Source organism: Paramormyrops kingsleyae, chromosome 21 (genome assembly GCF_048594095.1).
Source record: "Paramormyrops kingsleyae isolate MSU_618 chromosome 21, PKINGS_0.4, whole genome shotgun sequence".
In the NCBI taxonomy this organism is placed as follows: Eukaryota; Metazoa; Chordata; class Actinopteri; order Osteoglossiformes; family Mormyridae; genus Paramormyrops; species Paramormyrops kingsleyae.
The window spans coordinates 1,702,586-1,712,862 of NC_132817.1; the positions used below are offsets into that span (position 1 = coordinate 1,702,586).

The following is a 10,277-nucleotide window of genomic DNA, read 5'->3' on the forward strand; positions in this document are numbered from 1 at the left end:
CCTGTACTCTTTAAAATCTGTATTTGTTTGTAATTGCTCAATTCCTTTAAGGGAACATATATTCTTGCAACCCTTAAATATTTGCTAGAAGAACAGTTTTCAGTACAACTGATCTTTTTCTTCTGTGTTCTTACAGACAGAGGGAGTCACATTGCAGGACGCGGTGTGCATAATCAGCGGATAGAGCGGCTCTGGCGAGACATGTGGTGCACAATTACCTGCAATTACTATGCAGCATTTCAGTACCTGCAAGAAGTGGGTGCACTGGACCCTGATGATGAATTCCACCTCATTTGTTTACACTATGTCATGATTCCACGACTCAACCATTGTCACGCCCCGCTCCGTCTGATCCTAATGTGTGCCACGCCCACCTCGTTACCTCGTGTTCATCCCTGGTTGTGATCACCTGTGTCCTGTTATGTCTGGCTAGTCTTTTGTATTTAGTCCGTGTCTCAGTTAGTTTCCCCAGATCCGTCATTGTAGTGTCCGTAGATGTCCCTACCTGTCTGTCTCTCGAGCATTAAAACCCCGTTTGTACCCAACTTCCTGGCTCCGTTTCCCTGCTTCCTGGATCACCGGAGCCCGATCGTGACAACCAGCATCTTGAGATGTTCACCAGGGGCTGGAACAGTCATCCTCTCTCAACACAGCAAATGAGGACACCTAACCAATTGTGGATCCAAGGACAACTGCAAAACTACAGTGAAGACCACATTTCATCTGAACCACGGCATTCAAATATGGTAAGAGACTTTGAATGAATTCTTCCCCATAAACAGACAGTATTTGTGTAACATTTTTAAAAGATACTTTAAAATGGTATGAACACCTATAATTGATTATTATCTGAGGACAGGCCATGGACTGGTAATTAGATCAATTGATGTTACTATTCCCTAGTTGGCTCAACAATTGAATTATTTTTAATGTTTTTTTTTTATCTCAAGTCTGGCTTCACAGATTACGGAATAGACTGGGACGGACCTGTTCCCCACCATGACCTGGATCGTGCTGTAGAGGTTCCGGAGCCTCCTTTGCCTTATCTCCACACATTTAAACAAACCTTAAGACAGCACACTGACCCTCTACAGTCAAGCACATGTTTTGGACTGGACATATATTTGGACGCTCTTCAGTTTGCCAGTCATCGCCATTCTTAACTATTTTACCTGACAATCTCCTGTTTTTCTGTGCAGTTTATACCAGAAGGAAACACTCACTGTTCAAAATGACATTTATTTGTAAAAAATGACATTGCCACAAGAGGTCATTTCAGTGAACTGTTGACATATAATGCTGTCAATAAAATTGAACACTGCAGAATGTTAGTGTCCCACAAACTGGAATGAAGTATTAGCATTACAGAAAAAACAGCAATTTATGCTACTCCAAACCCTGGCGAATTTTTTATTCCAAAGTCCATGTCACACTTGAAATCATCGTATGAGGCCTTGCATGGTATTTTTAGGATATTAGCACAAGTGTTGGCCTGGGGATACCTGGATGAATCATAAAGGAACTGTACTGTAGGCTGAGGGTCAAAGCCAAGAGCAGGGACAGAGTCACTTCCTGTTGCAAAAACAAGTATCTCTTCCAGTGTGACATCAGTGATTCCCACTACAAAAGAAAAAAGTATGATCGTATGTGAATATCTAGTGAACACTTGAACTATCAAGAGGTCAGTAAGAATGAATTGCTTACTCTCCGTTTCTAGTAGGTAATCTCTCCAGTGACACACTGCTTCACTTTCTTGATCATATTTGTTGCTCCCATACTCAGAACGTTCCTCTTTGAAAAGTTGCTCAAGAGTTTCAGCAGTGAGTTTGTGACACTTGAGGAATACTTGCTTGTAGGTAGTTGGATGACTCTGCACTGCATCGAGAAGACCCCCAGAGCGAAGTCCTTCTTGAAACCTAATACACAAAAATACATTAAATACCTACTTTGCATAGCACATCAGGGAAGTTCTCCGTTGCTACGATGGATTTCCCTCCATTGGACTCTAGCTGTGAGATTTCTGCTAATCAGACTCAAAGGCATATTTGACATAAATGCAGATCTGATGAGAAGTGGGAAAAAAAGGGCGGGGGGGAGGATGATATCTGTATGCATGCAGGGGATTGTAGGAAATGTAGTTCTCTCCCTGAAAGGCTAAAAGCAGCTCATTTATACACCAAAAGGAGTCCAAATTGACTGAAAATTAATTCTTAATTTTTTCCATTTCATAATGCGAGAGGGTAATCAATAGGAAAAAAGATACACAAAAATGAATTAGTCATTATCAAATAATTTATGTATCCAGATAGATAAAGTGTACTACATAAAGCTAAAACAAATAGTATTTTTTTACACACTGCCCCCCCAACCAAAATTTTCAGTCACACCGCATTTTTGAGTTTTAATCCTTGCTTCATTGTTGAACTATTGTCGTACAGCAGTTATATACTTGCCTTTCAAACTGTGCTCTTGTCCGTTGAAGAACAATCCAATTGATGATATCTTGCACAACCTCATTTTTGTTGACAAGTGTAATGGTCCTGAGGCATCCCGCTAATGACAGCAGGTTTGCACATTTCTCCACAGAACGATCTATGTCTTCCTTACATTGTGCTCCTAAAATCTGCATGTTACATAACAAAGACCATGACATGTTATAATACAACTGTTTAATGTAATATTTTTGAGCAAGGAATAAAACAAGCATTCATATTTATTTATACTGACTAATAAATTATGTAAAAAAGACTACCACATATCAAGCAATATGAAAATGGTTCACATTTTTCACTGTGTCGCCTTTTACCTCTAACAGATAGCTTTCGGTTTCAGGGTCATGTATGTCCCCAATGTCAGCCTGCACGCCATCTGCTCCCGCCACTACAGCTTGGTATAATACTGGAGAAAAGGAATTTGGGGAGGGTCCTCCATGCAGTATACTCATGGCTATTAGCTGTCCTGCATAAAAGTAGCTGTTGTCTCGGAGTGCTAGCATTGAAACAGAGAACACAGAACAGATTATTGACAAATCACCTGGACAAAAGTTAACACAAAAGATGTGTCCAGTGTCCATAATACTTACATGGCGCATGACAACACAAGACTCGCTCATTTTCTGGGCCAGTGAACATTGGACCAAGTTTTATGTGCTGTAGAACAAGTCTGAAAAACTCTCGCATTGGCCCTCCCATATCCACTGCTCCTTCTGAATTTCCATCATCATCTGTGAATTTTATGTCTATCCGTTTCTTCACAGAGAAATTTGGCCGCCTCATTCCACGTATGGTTCCATTCCAGACATTTTTGCGGTTTATGTTAAATCGAAGAACTTCATCTGTGTTAATGTCTTTTCTCAGTGAAAGCAGAATGTCTTGTAAACTAAAAAAAGAAAAATTTCAGGGTTTAGTAATGGCATGAGTGTGTATCACGTGTGGTTGTGTGTTTTTGAGTGTGGCAGAGGAAGGGAGGACAAGAAAGGAAGGAAAGAAAAGTATGGATGAATGGAACAAAAGAAAAATTGATGGGTGTACAGTAAAGCCTACACATAGAGGCAGGCATGTGCCACGTTGGTTACCTTTCTGTGATGTCTTAAAAGTCTGTCCTAAGTCTAAGGTAGAAATGTTGATCGTTTTAAAATAATTCGTTAATTTGAAAATGGGACATAAACATAGCAGAATGAGCAACATTAATTGCAAAGAAAAAAGCGCAAAGAATAAGAAAACAAAACCTTGCAAAAACATTACAGTGCACTACTTTACATTCACTGTAATTTAAATAGTAATTCCATGACATTAACTATTCACCTTTTGTGAACACAAATATTAAAAATCTGATTATTAGGACTATGAGGAATACTGCTCTCACTTTGTGCAGGGATGGTCCTTCAAGGACTCTTCTATTGCTCTGTTAAGGTCTTCATTGTCTGAGTCACTCCAAACATCAGGGCAAATTAGATCAACATAGTCCCTGCCAATAAACATTTTTCCAGTTATTATTCAAGTACATTTACACATCATTAACAATATTGCAATCCATTACTAATGTTTAATTTCAAAAAGGAATTTTTGACAGTTGTCATAATGTTTTAGGATCATACCTGTACGTAGGCACAGCTGGTTCACCGAGGACCACAGTGGATGTGGATGCTGGGATTAGTGACTGAGACGAGTACCCACTGGGACCTGCCACTGGTTCATTCACAGTTTCTAAAACTATCACGTCCTCTGCTGGTGAAGAGAGGACTTCCAAGGTGAAACTGCTCACAGGCTGTGTCCTTTGGAAATTTAGGACATGGTTAGATAATTACTGCGACACAGACTTGCACACACAAATATAACTTACAAAAATAACGAGAACACTGCAGAAACAGCAAATACATTGAATCCAGAATAAAAAAAACTATACATTTACATTACATATTACACATTTTCAGAATGAGTTACAAAGGATATCACACCAAGAATGTGTAAGCTAGATAGATTATTTAAAATGTATACCAAAAATGGTTAAAGAAGATGCTCATGTTAGTGATGACCTAAGGAGGCTTCTAGCAAAACTAGCCTTTAAGGTCCTCCAATTATTCTGTATTTGGCATTTTACCTTGTGCAGCATTGAATATGTCGTGCCAGGTCCTGTAACGGGATTTCAGTCTCACATGATTTGCACTTTTCCATAGCCACTGCTTCTACCTGAAATAGATTAACATTTGTCATATTTGTAAAACTGAGTACAAGTGTGATATTGAAAGTGCTGCTTCTATTTGTGGATCAAATGTAAAGACATCAATCACAATAAATTTTCCTATTACACACAGTCAAGTCAAGTCAAGTAGGCTTTATTGTCACTTCAACCATATACAGGTAGTACACAGTGAAACGAAACAACGTTCCTCCAGGACCAAGGTGCTACATGCAACATAGATTTACAACATAAATTAACAGAAAAACTAAAACTAGCTAACTAAGAGGCCTAGTTAGCTGGCTAGCAGAGACAAGACAGATTGACAACATAATTTTACAACATAGAATAAAGTGCACGTTCGAATGTGCAAACAAGAGCAACAACAAAAGTGCGATAAACACGACATCACATAACATAATAATATGGTGTTGAGGTGATGAGTTGAGGTAGTGGAGAAACAGTAGACGTTCCTTAACATAGCAGCAAGAATTTAGGAATTAGTGCAAAAAGTAATCCAGTATTGAATATTGTGCTAAAGAGCATTTACAGGTTGGTGTGTACGATAGTTTGGTAGTGTAGGTCAGTGTGTTTGCGCTTGTGTTGATTAGTCAGTCCAGTCTCAATGTTTTGAGGTAGATGAGGTGAGCTGAGTGATAATGTTTGTGTGTGTGTGTGTGTGTGTGCATTTATCAGTCCAGTCTCTTTTTGTTGAGAAGACGGATGGCTTGTGGAAAAAAACTGTTACACAGTCTGGATGTGTGCCCGAATGCTTCGGTACCTTTTTCCAGATGGCAGGAGTGTGAAGTGTGTGTGAGAGGGGTGTGTCCGATCAGCCACAATGCTGGTGGCTTTGCGGATGCAGCGTGTGGTGTAGATGTCTCCAATAGAGGGGACAGAGACCCCGATGATCTTCTCTGCTGTCCTCACTATCCGCTGTAGGGTCTTGCGGTCCGATATGGCACAATTCCCAAACCAGACCGTGACGCTGCCGCTCAGGATGCTATCAATAGTTCCTCTATAGAAGGTGGTCAGGATCGGTGGTGGAAGCTGGGCCTTCCTCAGTCTTCTCAGAAAGAAGAGACGCTGTTGGGCTTTCTTGTGTAGGGAGCTGGTGTTGAGGGACCAGCTGAGGTCCTTCTGCAGGTGGACACCCAGGAATTTGGTGCTTTCGACGATCTCCACAGAGGAGCCGTTGATGCTCAGCGGAGACAGAGACAGACATGAGATTAATATTACAGATAAGTTATTGAAAACTAACCTTATCGGAATCCTGTAACTCTAGCATTGGTATACTAGTCTGTAGTGGCCTGACATAGGTCACAGCCTGGTTCAGTCCACTTTCTGTCCGAAGGAACTTAATACTATACCCACTGGTGGGTATGGGTATGGACTGCAGGGCTTTGCTCCTGAAACCCCTCAAAATTTGGAATCCTCCTGCATCCTTAAGCGGTGGATAAAAAGAATGCAAAGTCTCATAGAGATCTTCATGTGTTCCATTTTTATCTGGAAAAGTTATTCTTTTCCGTCCCAGACCAATGGTTTGTAGAGCCAAGCTGAGTTCTGGTGGAGGTACATGATCTTCATCTTTGTCCGCAAGGCAAAAGAAGGTGTGGGTCCATGTCTCTGCCATACTTGGCCTCTTCCTGGGTTTTTGAGATGAAAAAAGTTGCCCCCTTGCACGGTCATATGGCTGAAAGAGCCTCACCAAGTTTCTCTGAATAGCGTCTTCTGGTTGAGTGTGATTTAAGGTACGCTCATGTCTCTCAGGTTGAGCAGAATAATTTGGCTGGCTAGAGGCAGACTCCCCCCTCAGTAACCTTGCAGCCTGTTGCAGGAATCTGGCTGCTTCAATATTTGCAGCATTACTATCATTACTAGGGGGAAAAAATAATACAGATAAGAAAACTAGGAAGAACTGCAAAAATGTGCATCCATACCATACTGCAATAAATTGATGAACCAAAAGAAATGTGTGGATTACTTTGTTTCTCTTCATATAATGTAAATCTTTCACCTTCAGTGGAAAAGAACAGTAAAGTGTTAATGGTAGGACTGGGGTTCAGAGACTGAGCCTTTGGCAGATGCTCCTTTTTACCCAATCTCAATACCCACACCTGTTATCAGTTAACCTTCTAATTGAGGAACCTTCAAGTAACATTCTGGAAGGGTCCTCAATTAGCACACTTGATAACAAGGGTGGGTATAAAAGGATCATCCACCAAAGGCAGTCTCTGCAAGTAAAGATCAAGGATGTAGAATTACGTCTGGACGGTGTGATGTATCCCCACCAATGTCTATCTACTGTATCAGTACTGTATCTAACGTAATGCAAGATATACTAATTATTTACATGAGTAGTGATGTTTAATACCGTGTTATGTATCATGAAGCAAGGGGTGCCTTGCAAACATGGGTCGTGGTTCATTACTAATTAAAAACTATGTTTTTCTGCACAACATTTTAGTTTTTATTAAATTTTTAGAATGTCTCCCGCCTTTTTGTAAATGGGGTTCGTAGCCAAATGTGCGACGTACCTAAAACTTGTTGTTTTTAAAATAAACTAAATAAGTACGTATTATTTCATTGATTATGGGGTAGCCTATGCATTATTTTGCACATAATCGTTGGGAAGAAAAGGAGTCACGACTAGCAATTTTACCGTGCGTTCGCTCCCTCCTCCATCGCGGCGTTTTTTTTTTTACCTACGTAGCACACTGATGACGTTTTTTCGGCTTCATGCTGCAAGAGCATCTTCAGCAAGCGAGATTTAATGTAGAGTATGCGTGACTTCGTTCCGAATGCACTTTTTAAACTTAAGGAAAAGTAGATTCGTGTCGCATGTTAATAATCACCAAGAGCCACTTCATTCTGCATGCTCGTGTAATGCAAGCATGTCTTCAAGCACAATGTGCACCTTAATAAAGACCCCAACGACCCCCCATAGAAATGGATGGAGGACGAGGATCTGAGGGTGCGAGAGGGAGTGGGAACTTGTACGAGGTCGGACAGATACGGAGGGGCAAGGTTGTGGATGGCCTTAAATGTTAACAGCAAGATGTTAAAGTCAATACGGAACTTAACTGGCAGCCAGTGAAGCTCCTGTAAAATGGGAGTGATGTGATGGATGGAGGGGGTTCGGGTGATAATACGGGCAGCTAAATTTTGTACCAATTGTAGCTTATGAAGAGATTTCTTAGAGAGACCAAAGAGGAGAGAATTGCAATAATCCAAGCGAGTGGTAACAAGACTGTTAACAAGAACAGCAGTGGAACGTGGGGTAAGGGAAGGACGTAGGCGATTATTATTACGTAGGTGGAAATATGAAGACCGGGTGATGTTATTGATGTGAGACTGGAAGGATAAGGTACTGTCGAGGATGACACCCGGGCTCTTAACCTGTGGTGAGGGGAAAACAGACGAGTTATCAATAACTAGAGAAAGACTGTCAGTGTTGGATAGTGCTGATTTCTTTAACTAGAAGAACCTCAGTTTTGTCATTATTTAGTTTGAGAAAGTTTAAAGAGAACCAGGACTTAATTTCTGCAAAACAATCAGTGAGGGAGGAAGATAAAGTGGAAGAGTTGGGTTTGCTACTTTAGTAGGGTGTCATCTGCATAACAGTGAAAGCTGATATTGTCCTTGCGAAAGATATTGCCAAGGGGAAGGAGGTACAGTAGATAATAAAGAGGAGGGGCCCCAGAACAGAGCCCTGGGGCACACCTGAAGTGACAGTGGATGGCTGAGATGTGAAAGATTTGAGCTGAATGAACTGAGTACGGCCAGAGAGATAGAATTTGATTTTGAGGCCGCACTCAGGTCAAGAAGAATGAGAATAGTTAGTAAACCAGAGTCAGTTGCCATAAGTAGGTTGTTAGTGATTTTTATAAGTGCAGTTTCTGTGCTATGAAGAGGGTGAAAACCAGACTGGAACTGTTCATACAAATTATTGTAAGATAAGTGGGAATGAAGCTGAATAGCTACTGTTTTTTCAAGAATTTTAGAGATAAAAGGTAAGTTAGAAATTGGACGGAAGTTATTGAAGTCAGTAGGATCAGCACCAGGTCGTTTCAGTATTGGAGTTATAACAGCTGTTTTGAAGGATGGAGGAACAGTTCCAGTGGTGAGAGAAGAGTAAATGATAGCAGAAATGAGGGGAATCAGAGAAGGGAGGCAGGCTTTAACTAGATCTGTGGGTAGAGGGTCTAACTGACAGGTGGATGACTTGTACTTACAGATAATATCTGAAATTTATGAAAGGGTGGGAAGCTGAAAGGATGAAAATGTCAGAGTAGGGGAGTGGAGTTCAAATGAGCTACTAGTGGAGGTTGATCCAAGGTCCTGATGGATCCTCTATATTTTTTCATTAAAGAAGGACATAAGGGAATTGCAAAGATTTGTAGGATAAAGATGGGATGGTAGAAAATCTGGGGGTCGGGTAATATTGTTGAGTATTGAAAACAATGCCTTAGTATTATACTTATTGGATGAAATTATATGGGAATAATAGTTGGATTTGGTTTGAGCAATATAATCCCTGTAGTATGATATGTGGTCTTTGAACATCTCTTTGTGAACAGTGAGTCCAGTTTTTCTGTAAAGTTTCTCTAGTTGGCGACCTTTGGTTTTTAAAAGCCGAAGTTCAGATGTAAACCAGGGAGCAGAAAAACAAAAAGAGACACATCTGTTTTTTAATGGGGCAACAGAGTTAAGAATGTCACGAAGCCCACAGTTATAATAGGAAACTAACTCTTCTGGGGTGGATATGCTAGGAATGTCCATAAGGGAGTTAATGCTAGAAATAAGTAAATCCAGATTAATATTCTTAATATTGCGAAAGGAAATGAAATGAGGGAACTTCTGAACAGAAAATGTGAGTTCAACTTTAAATGAGATGAGGAAATGATCAGTTATGGGGAGTTCAACTGCTGTACAATCACAGGGGATAACACCAGAGCAGCAAATTAAGTCCAAAATATGCCCTTTAGAATGAGTCGGAACATCAGTGTGCTGCTGAAGTCCAAAACTCTCGAGACAAGATGTAATGTCTCTTGTAAAGGGATTATTATTATTATCCATGTGTATATTAAAATCTCCCAACAATATTATATTTAACGATAACGTAGATAAGTGCATTAGAAAAGTAGCAAAGTCATTTAAAAACTCAGTATTTGATTTAGGGGGACAGTAAACAGTTGCAATGATGGTAGGAGTAGGTACAGACAGTTGACATACAGTGGATTCAAAGGACCCGAATGCCTGAACAGACACCGGCAAAACTCTCCATTTCTCACGGTAAATTATCGCGAGACCTCCTCCCCGGCCAGAACCACGGGGTTCAGAGATGTAAACAAACCCCGGAGGAGTAGATTCATTAAGCTGAGAAAAGTCATCAGGCAGTTGCCATGTCTCAGTTAGACAGAAAAAGTCAAACTTACGGTCGATCAAGAGATCCTGGATGAGATGTCCCTTGCTCTTAAGTGAGCGGATGTTTAACAGACCGAAGTTGACAGTTGAAGTTTCACGTAGGGTAGTAGTAGTGCTAGTCGACCGAGCTAGGCTTGCTAGCACACTGTGGTCAACAGTCCTGCTGGAATTAC

At 40.6% G+C, this 10,277-nt stretch overlaps 1 protein-coding gene across 1 annotated transcript; it reads right to left on the bottom strand.

Moving 5' to 3' along the window:
- Positions 1-1,297: 1,297 nt before the first annotated feature.
- LOC140581521 (G2/M phase-specific E3 ubiquitin-protein ligase-like) lies at positions 1,298-10,277 on the bottom strand. The gene is made up of 9 exons (XM_072704444.1): positions 10,116-10,277; positions 4,600-4,688; positions 4,097-4,273; positions 3,865-3,966; positions 3,083-3,378; positions 2,807-2,988; positions 2,454-2,623; positions 1,705-1,916; positions 1,298-1,620 (listed from the first exon to the last, which is right to left on the bottom strand). Exons 2-9 carry the CDS (start codon positions 4,671-4,673, stop codon positions 1,382-1,384), a joined length of 1,452 nt encoding a protein of 483 aa, XP_072560545.1. The 5' UTR covers positions 4,674-4,688; positions 10,116-10,277; the 3' UTR covers positions 1,298-1,381.

Excerpts from the sequence above, each read along its gene's own strand:
- LOC140581521 (XM_072704444.1), bottom strand. The coding sequence starts at position 4,673 with ATGGAAAAGTGCAAATCATGTGAGACTGAAATCCCGTTACAGGACCTG. Across the intron at positions 2,989-3,082 it reads CTTGTGTTGTCATGCGCCAT|CACTCCGAGACAACAGCTAC; the intron begins GTAAGTATTATG and ends TTTCAATGCTAG. Across the intron at positions 1,621-1,704 it reads TTACCTACTAGAAACGGAGA|TGGGAATCACTGATGTCACA; the intron begins GTAAGCAATTCA and ends TTTCTTTTGTAG.